Source organism: Pseudopodoces humilis, chromosome 3 (assembly GCF_049639895.1).
Source record: "Pseudopodoces humilis isolate 2021_Gansu_Grassland_sample_001 chromosome 3, ASM4963989v1, whole genome shotgun sequence".
NCBI lineage: Eukaryota > Metazoa > Chordata > Aves > Passeriformes > Paridae > Pseudopodoces > Pseudopodoces humilis.
The window spans coordinates 69,747,835-69,769,030 of NC_142202.1; the positions used below are offsets into that span (position 1 = coordinate 69,747,835).

Consider the following 21,196-nt stretch of genomic DNA (forward strand, 5'->3'; position numbering starts at 1 on the left):
CTTTGGGTCTCTGCCAGAACCATTCTGAGTTTCTGCAGGAGGGCTGGGTTTACCTGACTGCAAGGCTCCAATATATTCCCGCCATGGGAAATACCTTTGGTTCCCAAACACAAAGGTATTTTTGATATAGAACTGACCATTCAGCCTACTCTTGGAAAATGGATTTTGCGGGTAGTTTTCATCAACACAGCTTCCATGAAAAGTCATTTTCTCGGGATTATATCAAAACACTCGGAGGTAGGCTTGATATTAACCTCATCTATTTTGAGACAGTCAAATGTGCTGTTAAAAGTCTACATTGCTTATAAAGCCTCAGGTTAACAAAACAAAAAAAAGTTCCCAAAATTATGGACTTACAGCTCTTTTCACTCTCTGTTTACAGTTTGCATCTCAGTCAGCTCAAATAACTCAATGTGTTAGAAATTTACTGCAGTATTTCAGCTACACAGTATTTCTCAGGAGTTCACAGTATATGAATGCATATATAAATGTAGATATTACAAATTATGTTTAGAAGCTTAATATTAATTATCTTGCAAGCAGGAGCACAGTGCAGACATTGAAACACCATGTTTCAAAGCACTGGCAGCTACTGCAGGGATCAGGAAGTCATTTTTCCACACAAGGCATTTCACAATTAGTTCAATGCCTTGTGGGTTTTGCCTTATCCTGAGTCAGCATTCCCCAGAAGTTCTGACAAAATATGCCCATGCTGTCTAAAATGTGCTAACCTGGACACTTGTCAGAAAGGCTGCAGAGTCCTAACTGGATAATGGAGAGATTTGGTTTCCTTTCCTTTTAAATGTGACTCTTTCTTTTAAAAAACAAAGAAAGAAACAAAGGGAAAAAAAAAACACTGGAGAAGTATTACTATACAAAATTCCAGAAGTAATCATCCATTAATACTACTTGTATGGGTCCGTGCTGTGAGACTCTGGTATGCATTTGCCACTTGAATTATGCCAGAAAATCTCTGTGTTTATAGTTGAATAAATAAGGTGTAATAACAAATCAGTGAGAATCTGATTGTTAAAGAATTTAGGTTAACTAGGATTCTCACTGATATCACAGAATATGCTGACTTGGAAGGGACCCAGAAGGAGCATTGAGTCCAACTCTAAATGTTTGATATAATCTTTGAACCTACAAACACAGCTGACCTCTCTCCCTCCAGATTTGGAATTTGGCCCAAAATTCATGTCAGAAACAGAATTAAAACTTTATTTTCTGAGTTTATGCTCACCTTCATACTGAGAAGAGAACCTTTCTAGCATGAAGAAACAGCTACATATAGTGTAACTCTAGTCTCATGATCACAGAAAAAATATGGAACGCAGTTCAAAGTAAACAAATGCATTTTCTGAGGATTGGAAGGAAACAAAGAGGCTCGCAGGACTCCAGTTTCCCCCTACCTTCATTCCTTCTTCTTGCCTCATCAGCCAGTGTGGCATTTATGCTTTCACATGATGTAAGTGGGGCATTAGTCATGAAGCTGGGCATCTTCCCTTTTGTCTCCCAGGTCAGAGGAGTTGTACTTGACTTCAGTGGGAAAAGCAGAGATGGGACACCTCATCAAATCACTTCAACCCCTTTATATACCCATGCTGTTGACAAGTGGGCTCTAAAACAATCATTCCCTGTAGCTTTCACAAGGCTCTCCATCACCAGTCATCCCTGATAGGAAAAGCAGACAGAATAGTAGTGCTGAGATGGTATGCTGTGAGAAAAGCATTCAACTTAAGCCTCACTCTTAGTATCTACCCAGCATGAGAACAAATTCTTTATTCATCACAGTCTCAGGAACTTCCCAAATGTACAGTACTGGACACTTTTTTTGCTTTGAACAGATAATTAAACCAGGCTTGGGCAGGAGACAGACAACTTATTATAGTTAAGACAACACCAGTGCTCTGTTTCTTTTTCACATTTGCAGTTAGATGTGGCAGCATAGGTAGTATAACAAAGAAAAGCTTTTCCAGATGCATATGTAATCTCAGTAGAATTACTGAGTTTTCTCTTGCCTTGCTGCATGACCAGTCTAATAACTAGTATAAGTCAGGTAAAGCTCCCCTTCATTCCTGCTTTGTAAAACTCTTGTCAGCCTTATTTCTCTTTATAATTATAAAGTGAATAGTCGGCAGCTATTAGTGGAAAGAAAGGGAGGTGCACTACTAAGTGGGAGAAATCACACTTAAGGAGTGATGACAAGGAAATTCACAGAAAGTTACCAAGCAAATTGCCCATGGTATACTGGTTATGGGGATGAACTATTTTTTAACTTTGGGATCAGCTCTGCTTTCTGTTTACCTTTTTATTAACACAGACAACAGTTAACTAAACTTGTCGGATGTTAACTTTGTGTCTCTCAGATGTGATTTGTGGGCAGCCTGCCATTTTATCTACTGCCTACGCAGAATTCTGGAAAAAATATCACTAGTTTTCACACAGTCTCATTCAACCTGGATAGTAAAGGAACATCACTAGAACTCTTTCACAAGATGGAAGGAAAATTATATATGCATTTAATTATTGGAGGGGTACTTTTAACAGGTATTTAAAAAGTCTGAAGTCCTCCGAGATGATAAAAAAATTAGAAATAATAGCAGATTGATATAATTTCAATTCACAATTATGTTCTAGGTAAACATTGTACTACTTTGGGAAATGCTTCTTTTATCGTAACACACCACGTATTTAATCAGATAAAGAGAAATAAAGACCATATATCTTAGAAGGGGACAATCCTGTCAGTTCTGCTTCTCCCTTTCTCTCATTCTCTTTCTTGCTCTCTGAAGTAATTTTAATAACTTACTCTGTCAACACAATTTTCCTTTCCTATTCTTTACGAACTCTAGCTCTGCAAGCTATGAGGACATAGAATCTGGTCCCGTTGGTAATATTATTATTAAATGTGTATCATTTGTTAAAATCGCAGTAAGTTTTTAGATGTTTAAGGCTACTACAAAAAACATCGTCACCTCGATTGCAGCTTGGATCAGTGACTTAAGATTTTGTTTTCAACACAAAGCTTTTGGTGGACATCTCCACCAGCGTATGTCTGCAGCGGGCTGATTCCTTTTGCATAACACCTTGCATATACAGCATTTTCCACACAGTCTTTTCATTCCCCAAAGGATGAGGATCTGTGAGAAGAGCCGAGCCAAGTCAGCCCCTGTACCCCACCGCCTCCACCACCCGCACCCGGCCGAGGGGGTGGGTGGGCCCGACAAACCAGCACTTCTGGCCAGCGCGCGGCGCCCCCAGCGCCCGCCGGGATTTGTAGTTCAGAAGGCGGGCGACCGCGCCAGACATGAGCAAACGGGGAGACGCCCGGTAACTACATTACCCAGCGTGCCTTGCAGGCGCGGGCGGGCGGTGGGCGCGGGTGCGCGTTGCCGGGCAGTCAGCTGGGCGCGGAGCGGGCGCTCGGGCGGCGCGGGTTGTAAAGGCAGCGGCGTTCGGGGCTCGGTCGCTGGCTTAGGGGAGAAGGCGCCCGCTCCGCCATGGCCGAGACGATCGCGGACACCCGGCGGCTGGTCAGCAAGCCGCAGAACCTCAACGACGCCTACGGGCCGCCCAGCAACTTCCTGGAGATCGACGTGGGCAACCCGCAGACGGTGGGGGTGGGCCGCGGCCGCTTCACCACCTACGAGATCCGCGTCAAGGTGAGGCAGCGCCGGCCCGGCTCGGGAGCCGCGTTGGCGGTGTCGGGCTCTCGTGTCGCCCGGGGCTGGCCGGGGGGCGGTGACGGGCTCCCGCCGCCGTGTCCTTCAGGACCCGTGTCACGGCTACTGCGGTGCGGGGCCGTGGCAGAGCCGCAGCGGTTTTAAAAGGTTCTCCATCCTCGGCCTGGGGTTGATAACTGTGTGACGGGCTCCTGATAGCTAAGGAGATGCAGCTCAGTTCAGATAACCTAACGACAAGTGCTCTTTCGGCTCTGCTGTGTACAGCTTGTCCTCAGACTGAAATATCGCTGTACTGTGAACAATTGCATGTGTGTCTCCAGGTAAATAGAGCAAACTCTCCGCTCTCTGAGATGGAGTAATATGGGTGGATCTGCCCTGAGGGGGAGGTCAGGAGGTCAGGATTCCAGCATCCTCAAAAAGTGAGGTAGAGAAGGTGTAAGTAAGTCTAATGGGCACACTCGCTAGATCAGAGCCAGATGAAGTGATGAGGTGCGTGTGTGTGGGGGAGGGCTTCCTGTTTTCTTTTGTACCTGAGATAAAATTGTAGTGCCTAATAAATAGGGCTGTTTCTCGCAATATGCTGCTGTCAAATACTTTGTAACACTAGAATCCTTCCTAGCTGGAAGGGTTGTGTTCAGTGACTTGCCCCAAAGGCTAGTAGTCTTGAGCTTGAGAAAAGCTATGTGAAGTCATTACTGTGTTCCCTGGCTTTCTAGTTTCATAAACAGGGCCCAGAGGTCAAAAAATGCAGTGTCTTGCCTGTGGCTGGTAGGGCCTTGAGGCAGGGAACCCTTTTTGGTCTCCGTTGCCAGAAAAAAAGAGGCTGGGTTGAGAAAGCTGAATACTTACAGATGTTTTTTTTTTTATAGTTCGCAGTTGAGTCTGCTACCTTGTGTAGCTTTACTCTGTTACAACTGATTGAACCTGGTCAGTTGTTACAGTCAGTAATGAAGGGTGAAGCTTCACTGACACCCTGCACACATTTTCTGCAATATGAATTCTTCACAGCAGGGAAGGATACAGCTGAGGCCTGCTGCCTTGATCACTAAAATTGACTAAACAAGACTTAACCTTGTGTGAATTTTCTGGTTTTAAAGGTCTAAGTCCCCAGCTTAGTGTAACCTTACTTAAAAAAACAAAATCAGCTGAAATCTAAAGCTACTAGGGAAGATACTCCTTTATTTCTGACACTTCTAAATTGTGTTCTGTAGCTATTTCTGTGTTTCAGGTTGTGTCAGTGCGGCAGGAAGAATAAGCCAACGTGCCTGTAGCCCATGTTTGGCCTCTGTGTGAGGTCAAACTAGAACTTGCAGATTTGTGTTGCATTGCACTGCCCTTATCAGAACCCTAGCAATCCACTTAGGAAGAAAGATGTAATTCTACCTTGCTGGAAAGTATTTGCTCCTTAAGTTCCTGATGATGTTTCTTTCCATGAGACTGAGCATTTGGAATGGCTGGATACAGGGAAGATGATCCAAAAGGGACTTGGCCATGATATGGCCTTGGGAATTAGGTCAAATTTCCTGTGATTAAAAAATAGCGCTTTTTTTAAATACTCAGCTGAAGTTCTTCTTCAGAAAGGGAAGCAGAAAAACAGGTTTTGAGACAGGTTAGTCTTAGACCACCTGCTGTTTGGGGTAGAAAATTTTGGATTCCTGTTGTAATGAAGACCAAGAATGATTTGAACAAATGTATGCTGTGATAGCACTGTGACCTTCCTCTGTTCTTCCTCCCACACTGACTGCTATGTAAACATTGCATCCTCCACCCTCCTTGCTTGCATCTGTACGTTCTGGTATACAGCACTGTCTCTTTGATCATTCTATTTCCAGTTGTGCACTGCTCTACACATGGTTCATAGACACCATCAACTGTAAAATTGAGTTTTATATCTCTGTGTGCTGGAAGGCTACAGAGCAGGTAATACAAGTCATGCAGAATTATGTTCACTGTCTAAACTTATATCAATTAACTGCTTCTCAGCAGAACACGGACCATGTTGCTAATGCACAAATTTCAGCACAGAGAAATAATTCAAACATGAATTGCTATGGTATTGTACTTGTGAAAGGTAGGCCTTGTCCCATAAGCTGCTTGTTGGAGTGTGGCTGACAGTGGTCACCAGCTGGCCTCTGTGGTTTGACTACTGCCTATGGTCACAGAAAGTAAGAAAGTAGCAGCTGAAATTGCAGTTTCCCCCAGCAGTGTTGATGGTAGCGGCAGAGCAAACCTGAGAAGATGGTGTGAGTTACCTGTATCATATCTGGAGAGCCATGTCTTCAAGTAACACCAACAGTAAAATGTTAAGTGTGCAGAAATGGATGGCTTAACTGCTGCCAAATTCTGGTGAAAGCTAAAGGACAGTAGCCTCATGTTACAGCTGGAGATCATTCTAAGCCAGAAACATCAGAGAGGATGCTGAAATTCAAGTTTGCGTTGAGACAATTACACTTGTACCATTGTCATGGTGTTTACAGACTCTGTAATTCTATCTTTGTCTGAATCTCAAAGCTTCACTTTTGGGATTTTTTGGGAAAACCGAGCTTGCTAGCAGACTCTTGAATTGATATCTGATAAAAATGTGTCTGAAATACTGCAGAGTTTACCCAAAGCTTTTATTGGCAAGCTTTCTACTGGTACTGCAGTCGAAGCATATCTGTTGTCTGGAAAGCAGCAAGTGGAAAAACTTCATTCTTTAGTTCTTGTAATGCTGTACTCATCAAGTTCTGGTGGAAGTCGGGAAGCCTGATGGGGAACTCAAAAGTTTTGTGTGGGCTGTTCAGCAGTACACTACTGTATAAGCAAGGCAATAGTGTTTTGGAACTTAGGAAGGTTTAGGAAGGAAAGTGAGTGTCTCTGTGCAGGGTGGCTGTGTGTTGGTGCTTTGACAAGAATTTAAGGAGTCTTGAGGGGAGTGCTGCAAGTAGACCCTGTGCAGCACTTTTAGCCAGGCAGCTTAATTCACAGATGGACAGTTGGCCAAAGTATTGACTTTCTGAGCCTGAGTCTGTGCATTAGATAAGAGTCTGTTCTTGGTAAGCTAGACAAGGTGATGATAGAAAGCTTTCCACTGGTAGCAACCACTGTAAGGCACACAATGTGGCTGTGTGCCACCACAGTGCAGCCTAGCAATGGAAGTCAAATATCTTATTCAGAAATAAGTGATAGAAAATGCCACCCTGCTGTGCTAAAATAGCAAATTTGCGTGGGTCATGTTTTTGACAGGGTACTTGAGAATTTGCTTTCCATCAGCAGCATCAGGCAGTGTATTTGTACCATTCTGAGATGTCCTTTGTGTGTGAAGGCTTAGAGTGAGCTAGACTGGGAATAATGCAGTAGGGTATAAAGCTCTAAGTGCTTCATCTAGTGAAATAAAACTTGATAAAGTACTTACCTTATCTGAAGGTATCTAGATGATCACAGTATGGTGATTGTACAGCATTTAAAACTAGCATAATCAACTAGGCTGCCTGCTAAAGGAATACAGTAAACTACTTCATTGCATTCCTTACCTCTTGAGGAAAAATGTGAACCAAAAGTCAAGTTCTCAGCGTAAATACCCCTGCATGCTGTTTCTCATAAGTCTTTATTAGCTCTTCTCTTCTTATTGTTAAACCTTTTCAGGGTGGGCTTGTTCAAGTCAACACTCTTGAATGAGAGTATGGGAATATCTGTTACTGTTTATGGACTAAAAGGCAGTTCTCTCTCTGAATTCCAGGAAACAAACATAGAACAAATTAGAATTATCATATTAGCATCTTACAGCATGAATTTAGTTCTAAGTCCAGTTCCAGGTATCATTTGTCTTCTACTGTAGTTGAGACATAGTTTTCTTGATAAGTGGGTCAAAAGGAAGGTATTTGCTCAAGCAGATTCTGTGCAATAGCTTCAGTTGTTAAATCCTTTAAGGAGACAAGACTTAATCTTTACAAGCTGACTCTGATCCAGTGACTAGTGTCACACATCACAGCCATACACCCATTGTAAAGGCAGTGCCATAGGAGATAAGCGCTTTGGTTAGAATACTGTCAACAAAGCATATGGGTATCCAGGAGCTTGCTACATTTTGGGAAATATCCCTTTGCAACCCTGAGAACAGCTCAGTTAGAGCTTGGTTAGAGCATAGTGCTAAATAACACCAGGCTTGTGGATTCAATCCCCGTATGGGCTGTTCACTTAACAGCTGGACTATGTGATCCTTGTGGATCCCTCTGAATTCCTTGATGTCCATTGAATATCAGAATATTCAGTGACCTGGAAATAAACTGTTAACACTAGTTCATCTTTTTTTGTTTCTGTAGAATAAAAGTGACTTCTGTGCTACCTGTTTTGGTTGGATTTGTCACTTAGACTGAAAGGTTAAATAATCTGTTTATGGTTAGTGAGAACTTGCAGAGAAGTCATTGATACTCAAACTGACAGTTAGAAGTATAATAAAATACCTGTGACAGGAGCTATTAGTCCAAGTAGTTAAAGAATTCTGTTTTTGTCAAACCAAAGCCAAACTAAAAGCCTTTATTGTCTTAGCACTCTTCTTTAATGCTCAATGGCCTCTTGCCTCTAATCAGTATTATTAAATTTGACACTAAGGTATACCTTAGTTTTTTGGTATTCCATAGTGGAGTTGCTTGTCTTGAGGTGTGGAAAGAGAATGTCTTGCTGTGCTTCCATTGTGAATTGTGATGGTTTGGTGGTACCAGTGCTCTTTGGGGCACCAGTCAGGTTTCCTTTATCTTCTGCAGAAAGATTTCTGTAGGCCTGCAGAGGTGCTCAACTGTCTAGGTTAGTGAGGGGAAGGAAATGAATACACAGGCCGTCAAGTGCCTACAGTATTAAGAATACTGGTTGGTTTCAAGGGATTGGTGAAGTTTATCTGTGTACTGCTGAACTCGAGTTGCTTTTGGAAGTCCTGTTCTCCCGTTAACCAATTTTTTCCAAACCTAGTTTGGATACAATATTTACATTTCAGTGTGTTTATAGTGGTCTGACTTGTGATTAACTGATCGAAGTCTGACTGCTGTGATCAGACAGAAATTAACTGAAAGTGAAGCTTGCTCAGAATGCACTTATCTTGTGCCATGTTTTGGAAAGTGGTGTTCTTGAACATGTTTTTGAAATGTTTTGTCCTTGAACAGTTCCAAATGTCCTGTCCTTCATGTCTGGCAGGGTTTGAAGCTGCAGATTCTTCCCCCACCACAAAAAGAATCAAATCTGCCCTTCCTGTAGTTGACTTCAGCATTGTACTGTTTAATAGTTGAAGCTTGTGGTGGAGTCATGACTAAACAGTGACTCAGTGGGGATGTGTTTATGGATGCATAATCAGCAGTAATTCTCTATTTCTCTACTACTACAAATCTTGCATAACACTGCAATAACTGCTCTAACTGTAGTAAATTATGCTTTTAAAACCCATTCTAGACACCATACTAACTGCTACCAGTTAGCTATTTTCAGACCCCTCTGCAAAGAATAAAAATGCAGTGATTCAGGTGACCATTTTTCTGTTCTACAGCCTGGGTACTGCACCCTCACAAACATTAACTGTTCCTTCAAGCAGTAATTCAGAAAAGGATAACTGGAAGGCTAAGAATTTCCAAGGCCACTGACTATGGAGACAGAGAAGTAGAATGGCTTGGATGAAAGAAACTTCCAAAGCAAGGAAAGTGGATTTTTTCTTGAGGAGCTGTTTTTTTCTGTAGAAGTTTGTAATTAAACTAGGTTCAGGAGGCTGGTCCAAAGGTACTGAACTAGTTTGGCATTGATATTTATTACTGTGTAAATAAAAACACCAAGTCTCTGAATAGTGCTTCTTACTAGTATATTAGTTTAACTGGTGACTTGTACTCATTTTAGTGCATACAGTGCAGGCCTTGATTTTCATGTTTTAAGATTGCACTCTACTCTACAGTGCAAAACAGACCAAATCAAATGGAACAATGACTAATCTTTGTAGGACAGATGGCTGTGATCCAGGTAGGCATGTGATGCCAGGGAGTTTTGATACGTGCTTATTTTTAGATGGCTTGCTGAAAAAAGTGTCAGCTTGAACTTTAGAGCAGTTCAGTCTCTGCTGCTTTTCATCTGGGGAAATAAATGATGCAGCAGAGGTTTATGTCTTCTAACAGTAAGGGAAGTATTTTATTTAAAGTTTTTTCACTTGTTAAAGCAATGCCAGTTGCACTACTGGTGGCTGTTTTAACAAGTACATAATCCAAACACCCTGTGAAGCTGTAGCACTGAGTGAAGGGTCTGAAGTTGCTATTGTTGCTGTAACTTCTAACATTAAAAGGATGGAGAAGCCCTAACCTTCTAGTCAAGGTATAAAAACAAGTGTTTTACCAGCTGAACACAGGTTCATAAAATGTTCCTTCTATAGTTATTTCTTGAGAATCCAAATCAAAATCTGTGTTATGCCCCAGAAGGTTCTCTCATATGACAGCATAGTTTGTGTTTGCCACAAAGCCTGTTTGAAAGAATAACTATAAGCTAGTGTATAGAAGCTTTACTCTAAGAGCCAGAAGAAAATTAAGCTATATATTAAATGATATAAAGCCACCTCTAAACCTGGAAATAAAGCTTTAGAGATTATTTCTATGGGCCTAAGATGTAGCACCCTCTAAGTGGTAAGTATATGCTGCAGATTAATGAACAGGAGTTGGAAGCCTTTCTATAGCTTTTAGTGGCTACTTAAGAGTGTTGCATTACTGCTCCAGTAAAACTGGAAATATGAAGAGAAATTTTTGCTACTTAGTAGACCCACTTTTAAACTAGTTAACTTATTGCTTTTTTTGTTGCATATTTGAAGTATAGGGATGCTAGGCAGTCTCTAGCTCACAAAGCATATAAAAAATTTAGTTTTTGATAAAAAATTAGCAGCTGCAGCAATTCACTGAAATTTTTTATCACCATTTGACTGTAGCTGATGGATGTCAGTAATGATGCTAAAGCATCAACTTAATGTGATTCCTTTTCAGTCATTCCTAAAGAGGAATGAGTAAGAACATTACAGTAGGTCAAATCAGAGCCATATGGCTGTTATACCTTGAATTGTGTAAAAGTAGCAGTCCCTTCTCTTTCAAATGAATATTTATTTCACAGGAGGCTTTGACTTGCTAATCCTGATATAGTTACTAGTTCTATCTGGATGTTGTAAAAGTCTTTGTCCAAATGTGTCCTCAAAGCAGGCTCCAGTTTTATCTTTTGCTTCTGAGCATGGAGCCTGAGGAATAAAGAGCCACTGAACAATCTCTTTTTTCTTGACTCACCCTATGTAGAGTCTTTTGACCATAGCACACTGTAATTCAGCTGTTTATGATGTTGTTGAACTTGTTCAGGTGATGATAGATACTTTTTTGGCAAAAATACAGGCATCCCTATGCACATTTTTCAGAGAGCAACTCTGGACTCAAAGCACTGGATTTGGCAAAGGTTATGATAGTCTCAATTCTGTTAGGATTTCACTGGCTTAGTCTTTAAGGTAGAAAACATTCTGGCTCCATAGCTCCTGAAGTGCAGAGTGGGACTCAAAAGTTCTTGGTATAGTTTAAGTCAGCACTGTTTAAAACTTTCATGGTCAGATTCTTCAGTGTTCTCTTAACTTTATATTTTTTTTAATATGACATCCCTTCAGTAGATCTGGACACCAAGTGGTGGAAAGGAGAGATAGAACTCTGTTTTAATGAAAAGGACTGAAACTTAGAAAAATAACAATTTCTAGTGTGACATTTTGAAGTGGGGAAAGAAGCTTTCCTTCAGTAATATAACCAGCAAAAATCTAAACTTCTAGAAACTGAAGTTTAAAGGATGTTTTCCTTCTTTCTTGCTTTTTATAATTGTAGGAAATTGAGAGGTAGCTGCGTATGTTGAGTCGGGAAGGAAACAAACCACTGGCAAGGTTTCTGCAATAACAGCAGACTGCTGGAGCCAGTTTCTTGTACTAAAGGACATCAGGCTCTTATGTTAAGAAAATCATAATACTATTTTTTATCTACCTTTGAGTGTAAATGCAGTTGAAGGGTGCAGGTTCTTGACAAAGATTACACCTTGCATGAGACAGTCAAGATGCTTGTATTTAGCTTCTGAGAGTCAAAGCCTCAAACTTTTATCAAAAGTGAGCTGTGTGCTTTCTTGCACTCTATTTTAATGGAAATAGAGTTTTCTCAAGGCTACCATAACCTACTAGCAAAGATGACATCAAAGTAGGTGCTGTGGCAACAGTGCAGCTTTATTCTTAGTCTTTTAGGAGTGGGAGACACAGGCGAGTGTTATGGTGGCAGATGAAGAAATTTTACCAAATCCAAACTCAAACTATGCTGAACAACATCTGGGGAGTTTGCTATTGTGGGGATGGACTGGGCTGCAGTGTCGTACAATCTTGTGGAGTGTCAGCATGTTCTTTGAAGGAACCCAAATGCTATTTGCATTTGATTTATGTCTGGAAACAAATATTTAGGAGCAACTCTGACTATTTGCAAGACATTTTCCACTCAGTGGATAAGCTAGTCTAAAAACTAAGACTTAAAAATACGTAGAATTATTTTATTTGTTTAAACTAGTTACAAACTAATAAATTACTGCAGCTTCCCACCTGCATTTAAGGTAATTTGTTTACTGGAATGGCTGGATTGGATGACTGTATCTGAATCTGAATGGACTAGTACTCAAACTATTTGCATTCTGCTTGTGAAATTCTCTTCGCTTGCATACAGAAACAGTTTTACAGCTTCTAACTGGGCATAGCTTGGGGAGTGACTGTATTAAGAACTGGAGGACTGTTACCTGGTTATCTAAGCTACTGTCTTAGGACTGTCATTTGCTTCTGAGGTGAACAAGGAATCTCCTGAAATTAGAGTCCAACTCAAAGTTGAATATGGTATGGTGACTTAAATGAAGCTGAAGAAAAATGCTTATTGTGAACACAGACAGATTTTGCACAAAGTCTGCTAGCAAGGAACTACTGCTTCCTGTTTCTAGTTTGTTGAGCACTAGCCAAATAACTGTAGAAACTTGTTTGGCATTTGAGTGGAAAAATGCAGGAGTGACTTAAGGATCTGAGTTTGTCACCTCTTGTTTAATTATGTAATGTAACTTGGCATCAGTTTTGGCAATATTTATTCTGGTGTACTGGCTGGCCATTAGCTGCCCCAGCAGAATACAGGCTGTTTGATAGTTGTCAGAGAAAGCCTAATGGTGTCTACATACAGTTTAATAAAGAGACAGTGCTACACAAAATCTGTCTTGACTTAGTATCTTTCTATGGCTTAGGATTTTGAGTTGTGTGAGACTTCTGCAGAACTGGTTTGTTTGTCCTTCTGCAACAATGCTTTATCTTCAATTCTGACTAGTGACTTTCAGTTGTCTAATGTCTTGGTGATGCATAATCCTTTCAGGCTGAGGGCTTGCATTCAAACTGCTAAGCAGCATGATTTTGGACTAGGAAGCTGTTGAATTTTTTTTTCCCAATAAATGGTATAATTATTACACTGCTGAAGAAAGAATTGCTGCAGAAATTATGCTGAATTTATCACAAGAATGAGCTGTGCTCCAAGGGCTGTTCCAAACTGGGTCATGAGTTTTGTGATAGTAGACTCAGCAGGCCAGAAAGTTGACATTATAATGCTGAATGAGCATGGGCAGAAATGCTTGTAAAAATGAAATTAGCCTGACTTCAAGTTTTGTGCCTTACTCTTATCTCTGTTTTAGCAGACAATCAAAGCACTGGCAGCACTGGTGGCACCTTAGTGACTGAACAAGGATAACTCAACATAAAATGTCAAGGAGAGAATAATATTTTTGATATAATATTGAATAATATTTTTGATAGCCTGAATGGTCTTGAAATGACAATTTAATAGAATTTGATAAATGACAATTCAATAGAAAATTAAAAGTTTCTATTGACTCTTCAGGATTGTCTCCTTCTACCAAATTCTTGTCCAACGAAAGCCCGTGCTTCAGGAGGTGTCTGACTTGCCTAATGAAAACTGGCTGTCCATGGAGGATGTTGGCAGTAGGGCATGCAGAAGCACATCCTACTGAAAGAAAGGGTGGTCTGGTTAAACAGGGCAATAATCCTTAGTGACAAAGACCCATACAGTAACTTCAGATGTGAATATAGCCTGAATTAAAAATAGTGACCTAAGATGTAAATAAGTTAAGCAGTATAAAACAGTACTCTCAAATTGCATTTTTAAATAGATCCTTCCTAACAGCTACTTACCTTAGGAACACTGCTCTATCAGTACTTATAGAGTCAGGAGAATTGCTGCAGTTTCTGGGTTTAAAGAAACATGAGGTTTAGAAATTGATCTCAGTAGATAGGTCTAGCTCATATCCAGACCAAAGGACAGTGAACATGTGCTTTGTTTTAGAATATAGTTGTCACATTGTGACTTGCAAGACACTTAATTTAGTCAATGCCTTTTGGCATACTTTTCAATTAGAATATTTACAGTACTTATGATCAAAATTTGAGAAGATTTTTCAACTCACGAGGAGAGCAAAGAACTCTGTCCTTTTCTCCAACTTGCTAGCTGGGCTAGCATGTCAAAAGTTCAAAAGGGAATGTAAAAGGTAAAGTGAGCTCAATTGGCACTTCTGCCCCCACATTGTACTTGTAAGCCTAATACATTTTTTAGAGATTAACTTTACAGACTTCATGCCTAGAAGCATGAAAAGAGTTCCTGAAGACCGGAATTTATGTTTTTTAGCTGCTTTTATCCAGTTCTAATCCCTCTTTTAGTCACTTGAGAGGAGAAATAAATATTTTCTGCAGGTGAGAACCTATGTTAAATACTTGAAAGGACTTTCTACCTGAGACACTGGAAAAGAGTTGACATTATAATGTGTAATGGTGCACTTGATTAAAAAAATAATAGCTGAAATCAGAGGAAAATAATCCAGTGCTTAACTTCTGGGAATCTCCTTCCTGCACTCAGGAGAACCTAGCTATATTCACTCTTGAGTATTCTTACCATCAAGACAAGAGTGTTTATTTATAAAGCCTGACTTCTGACATAAGCCTTAAATGTAATTTTATTATCAGTCACTAGCACAATCAACAATATTTTACCTGGGAAAGAGAACTTGCATGCTTTTAAACATTTAGCTATACGATAACATAACAAAATATTGTTCTATACTTTATCTCTTGTAAATTATGAACTAACTTGAATAATGTGAAAGTACACAACTAACTTATCAAGTACTTTTGTGTGACAGCCAGTACTGGCTGGCAGCAGTACAATGACCCATAGTCATGGACCTGCCTAGTGCAGGAAAATATTTCTGCAATTAAACTTGTTTTGAGCAGCCAAAAGTATTCCCTAGTGACACTTAAGCATAACATGCTACAAATTATATTGTACTCATACAGTGACAAGATCCTGAGTTAAGTGGCCTACAGGATAAAAACCAAAACAAAAAATAAAAGGCAGTAGCTGAGAATGACTACTGTGCATCTGCCATCAGGAGAGCTGGAGGTACCTGTAGTCCCAAGTGAACATCAGCTTCCTAGGGTGCTTCTTGAGAGTCTTCTTTAAAAGTATAGAAAGACTGTTAGTGAATTTGCAGTCTGACAGCAGTAGGCATTATTCTGTGACTTCTGGTTGTATATGGTAAAAAATAGGATCATGTTGTTACTTTTAGGATGTCATAACTCCTAGAAACAATTTTGTAATGCTCTAGCCAGGATGTCATTAGGAGAGGACTCTCTAAGTCTACTTTTAAAATAATGTTCAAGTTGGATTGCGAAAGTGGGATAACACTGCACCCCAAGAATGAACAGAGGTAATGCAGGCTGTCACACAGTTAGTATAAGGACTTGTAGAAGGTTGCCTGTGTATTTAACATGGTCTTGTGCAGCAGTATAACCTTGCTGCCATGTGGTGGCCCTTTCAAGGGTGTTAGGTTTGGTTGCTGCCTCCTAGCCTTGTTCAGTAAAGCTCTCCATAATCATGCTCTGCTTGATTTCACTCCGTAGTCAAACAGTCTGATCTCCTCAGCACTGAATGTTGTAATGAATCTCAGCCTTGTTGGCTTCTTTGGAGCTACCCAGATTTGGCAGCTTGTGCTGTCAAATCTTCATTAGTCCTGGGTGGATTCACTGTAAGACATCCAGGTTTTGCTTCTGAAGATGTTGGAGGCCATGTTGTATCAGGGAGTAGAAAAGTACGGGAAATTTAGTTAATGTCCTATGCTGATACTTGAAACATTCCTTGAATACAGTAAGAGAAACTTGTGTGGAGTAAGACTTTCTTCCCACTTCCTTCCCCACCTCCAATTTTGTATATATTGGAAATCTGGCATCTGAGACAGTAAGAATAGCAGATGCTTCTGCAGCCTTAGAAACATCTCAAGTGGCCAGGAAATCAGATATTCTGCTTGGTGATACGATGACAAAATACCAATAATTGGGTTACCATACAAATGAGGGTCACAGGTATGCAGTTCGAGGCACAGCTTACTCATGTAAGAGTAGATAAGTAGTGGATAAGGCTCAGAGCCTTATCTCTATTTCTCTGCCTTGAGTGGTTCTCAGTTCTGCTGTTGTTGCTTAAATGAAACTAATGTGTAACTTAACAGCTTGGTTCTTGCTTCTGCTTGTCAAAACTTCTAATCTGTCTAATCAGTAACTTGTGTTCTTGTTTTCAGACAAATCTACCTATCTTCAAACTGAAAGAATCTACAGTCAGAAGAAGATATAGTGACTTTGAATGGCTAAGGAATGAACTAGAAAGAGAAAGCAAGGTGAGTAAAGTGAAAAGTAAATACAAGTCTTCATATACAAAGATATACAAGAAGTCATGATCCTGAAATGCTTTTTTCATTATATTATAAAGCATGTATCATATAAAGCAAATACTGTGGTTGAAAATGCCCAGAAATAAACCAGTGTGTCAGTCTCTTTATCTGGCCTCAGTGCTGCAATGATAGAGGCTTTTTGTTTTAATAGTTTTGAGTTAATTCAGAGATAAACTAGTTGATTACAGCTTACCTGGTTGGGCAGGTACTGTTCTTCTCTGCTCATGTTTTATTACTTCACTGGGAATGTGACTGGTGAGTTGGGTCTTCTAGGAGGAAGAGGCAGATGAACTCGCTTACAGGCTGCACTTAAGGACACTTCTGTAAATCTTTCAGGTTGTGGTACCACCTCTACCAGGAAAAGCTCTTCTCCGTCAGCTCCCCTTCCGAGGAGATGATGGTATATTTGATGATTCCTTTATAGAGGAAAGGAAGCAGGCTCTTGAACAGTTCATAAACAAGTAAGTGTTGTATCTGGTTATTTAGAGACAAACCTGGAGCTCAGCCCTGGAAAACTGAGTTGAAGCTATTAGTCCTCCTAAGGATGGTAACTTCAGTAGGTTCAGAATATTATCTTTCATGTAATGTTGCAGTAGGATGTACTAACATTACTCATCCCATATTTAGTTTGGATATTTTAGTGCTTACCTGAACAGCTGAAATGACTGTTAGTGTTGTTAATTTATGCAAATTGCTACTAAAATGGTAGTGGTGAAAATAATTCTACTTTATAATTTCTGGAAAGGTATCTTCCAACTGGGTGAACAGTAAAGCTTACAGCAGTTGACTTAGATTGCAGATGTGAAGTATTACCAGTTTGTGTAGTGATGCATATTTTCTGTAATCATCCTGAGAATCTTTCTGAAGATTCTGAAGTAAAAATGCTACTTGAGGTATGCACACACAATTTGAAATACATACTTTGGATTTTGTCCCTGCCTTTCAACAGAAATTATAGTAACAAAGTCTTATGATTCTTTTTCCACTATCTGACACTACTAACCACTGTCTGTACACTGACTGACCTGAATAGCTGGTTTAATCTCTTTAACAGTGTGGATCCAAACAGTGGGTAAGGAGTGCTATCAGTTAACCAGCTCTTCTGGTCCCTAGAGTCAATGCTGTTCAGACCAACTGGATTTGGGACTGCTCCATCAGGGAGTTCAAGCCTGTTAGTATCCCTGGCATTCTAATCTTGTTGAATAGTAATGCTGTTTAACAGGAAGAGAGGATGCCTGTGAGTTATGCCAGAACTTAGGAAAATGTACTTGTTAGTTACTGTTAGTTCAGACATGTGTCTTGGAGTTGCAAGTGATGAGTTCACTATAACTGTCTGTCCTATACAAGTAAGTGTGACCATATGAAATCTTTGAAATTTTTCTTCACATTGTTGCTTCTTAACTCATTTTAGAAGTATTGCTGATGGTTCTGAACAGGTTAAATACTTCAGACTGCTCTTTTTGCTGTTCAGAGACAAATGGAATAAACTTCCAAGGCATCCAAGCTTTATCCATGCTCATTTGGAACTCTATCTTAAATGGAGAAAAAGTGCACCTACTTAAAGTTTTGTATGCTGAATCTAGAAATATGCATGGAAGAGGGCTGTTGGTGTTCTGAAACAGCTGATGTGAAACAGTCATCTGACTTTCTGAAAAACTCCTTATAGCTGAGAGAAATGGAATGACCAATTTATCAGTACCCATTTTTAAGTCCTACTGAAAATAATAAATTGATTTTGTGGAAGTGTAAAACTACTTGGTTAATTTTTCCTCCTTTGAAACATAAAAGGAGACTAATGTAGATATTGATGTAGTGGCAGAGTTGAGTATATCTGGAATAAGGCTTTCCAGGCACAAATCATAGCAATTTAATTCATCAGTGAATTCTAATGACATGACCAACTCATTAAGTAAATATTACTAAAGTTTTGAACCATGTAGAAGCTTTAAAGCTTCTGCCAAGTACTCTGGGCACTAGTGAACTTAGACCTGAAGGTCCTTTGCACAGTACATTCCCATTATCACATACTCAAAGCTGAACTTTGCTTCTGGAATTAAAGAGTCCCTCGGATAACTGATACCACTGGAACAAAAAAAATCTTGGTGCACTGATGCTAGTTCTTAATATTTTGTGAGTGTGAGATGGATGTTATTGAGAAGCTTTGTCCCTCTAGATGTAAAATCTGAATCACAACAGTGCTGCTTGAGTCAGCTGTCTTGGGCCAGTTTGCTGGCACCACCATCAATACTACATACAGTGACATTCACAAGGGTGTTAGGTCTCAACATTCTTGTCTGCTTCAACCTGACTTTGAGATACATGAAAATTCTTGAAGTAGCAGCTGCTATGTGTAAGGGTCACCTTGGTGAAAATTATAGGGGGAAAGCCAACGCAGAGTGAGGTATCCCTGTGAAACCAAGAGCTGACTCAGATCAGATCTAGTCTTGCAATTCAGCCACCAATTTTCTGAAAGGAAGCCTTCCTGAAAGGAAGAAGTTTGCTACTTCCTCATCCCCTCCTGTTTATCTTTTCCTTGAAGTTAACACTGGTAACATCATTCTGATGGGGTAAGAAACTCAAACTAGTTACTCTAGGCTGTCATCCTTGTAAATTAGTGCTTGAGACTGCTGGCCTTTTACTAGAACCTGGCAAGTTGGATGTGTTTTATAACTGCACTTGAAGTAATCAATCAATACTAAATAGGAGAGCTCAGCTTCCTCAGTGGAGGTCACCCTCAATAAGTCAGTAGTAACAAGTGAGTATGTTCTGTGGTGAAATAAACACTAACAGATAAATTTGGAAAAGATGCACAGAAGTGCTTGGAAGTGGTGCTGAGCCATTGGAGCTGAATATGTATTGCATCTGTTCAACCAGATGCCTTCCATTATGGGTAGAAATGTTCTGACAGATATGGAGTCCACAAGGCTTACACAAGCTGCCTTGGGACAATGGGAGACTTTCTCTCCTAAAGGAAGAATTTTGTCTTGATTGACCAAACTGGATGTAGTTTTTTTCAAATCAAACTGCATTAGGTATTAGTGTCCATAAATTAGGAACTTCCAGGTATCTGATTCTTTTGGATTTTTACCTGTGCAGGAATCTGCATGGTATTTTAAAGGTTCAAGTGCAATACTTTGTGATTTTCTTCCAAGTTTGAGTGTCTCCTAATTCAGTTTCAGCTCCTTTACTGTTAAAAAGATGTTTTTTCAGCTTAAATTAAATCTACAGTAGAGATGCTGGTGTCCCCTAGAACAGGCAAATTCTATCTCCTGTGTTTGCAAGCTACCACATGTGCAATGAGCAGAAGGGCCAGTACCCCTGGCTGTGTGCAGTGGTGCCCATACAGGCCAGGACACTGACCCTGGGGAGTCTGTGTCTGGAGCAGTGCCTGAGCCTTCAGAAAGCCTTCGCACCCCCTGCTGGAGCCAGGCTTCAGCTCTGCCGGGACGAGCTGCTGCTCAGTGACGCAGCTGAGGGGATAAATGGCCTTTAGAAGGGTGTCCCATGGCAAATACATTAAGATCTTTTTAAAAAAAGATCCTCTTGCCTTTCTTAGCTCCAGATTTCCTAATACTAGAATGAGCACTTACATGAATAGTCCCATCAGTTGCAGGTGAAAAATGATTTAACATGCTTCCAAGGGATCAGAGGTAGCTCAAGGTTTCTATGGATTAACTTCACCTGGAGAAGTGTGATAAGTCTTGCTGCTAGACATGCTAGAACGCTAGACAGCATTCTAGTTGCCAACAGTGAAGTGAAAGTGGGATCTATGCAGAACAATAGGTTATTGGTACAAAACCCTGACCTGCAGGATAGCTACATTTAGGCTCAATCAGTCCACACTAATGCTTGTTGTTTTTTTTCCTCTCCAGGGTTGCAGGCCACCCACTGGCACAGAATGAGCGTTGTCTTCACATGTTCTTACAAGATGAAGTAATAGATAAAAACTACACACCATCCAAAATAAGACATACTTGAATTTTAAAAGCATCTCCTCAAATATTAGTGGTTCTTATGCTTGGTTTTAAGAGGTTGTAGTTTGTCTTAGCATGCTGAGGATGAACAGGCACAAAGTCTCCACTAATACCAGTACACTGCTTGGTCTTTGCATATGCTTTATAGCATTTAAGAACTCACTTGTCTTCTAGCTAAATCCCTCTGAATCCTTGATTTGAGAGTATTACACTATGAAACCATCCACCCCTTGCAATGTCTCACAAACCTTTCCACTATTATTTGCAATGACTTAACAATGTTTACTGACTTGGCCTTACTTGAACTTTCACAACTGTAGTGTCACGTGTTCACTTGTATTTGACTAAACTGCTATGCTGTTTCTGAGGTAGTCACCTGTCTGAATGTCTGTAGAAAGACTGCTTTATTTCTGATATCCTGTATGAGAAACACTTATGCAATTGTCTTCAAGCTTGTAAAACACTTTATACTGAAGTAATGAGGGAATTATCTTTATATTCTGTAAGAGGAAAAAATTGAATTTATATACTAAAGTAACTTGTCTAAAGTTTTGAAATAAAAGTGAAAATGCACTTCAAATGTTTTGTCACTCTTGACCTTGAGTGTGGAGTGTTTCATGCTTTCTGAGGAGGAGGGGTTTCACTATGCTAAGTGAACTGGTGTTACAACCCCACTATGATGCTCTTCCACAATGTAGTTGTGTATCACTAACAGCCAGCACTAAGTACCCTGTG

General features: G+C 40.1%; 1 protein-coding gene across 1 annotated transcript; it reads left to right on the top strand.

Moving 5' to 3' along the window:
• The first annotated feature begins 3,387 nt into the window (after positions 1-3,387).
• SNX3 (sorting nexin 3) lies at positions 3,388-21,041 on the top strand. Its single transcript, XM_005518257.2, has 4 exons — positions 3,388-3,665; positions 16,338-16,433; positions 16,824-16,948; positions 20,360-21,041. The coding sequence occupies exons 1-4, from the start codon at positions 3,504-3,506 to the stop codon at positions 20,463-20,465; spliced, it is 489 nt and encodes a 162-aa protein (XP_005518314.2). The 5' UTR covers positions 3,388-3,503; the 3' UTR covers positions 20,466-21,041.
• The last annotated feature ends 155 nt before the right edge of the window (positions 21,042-21,196 follow it).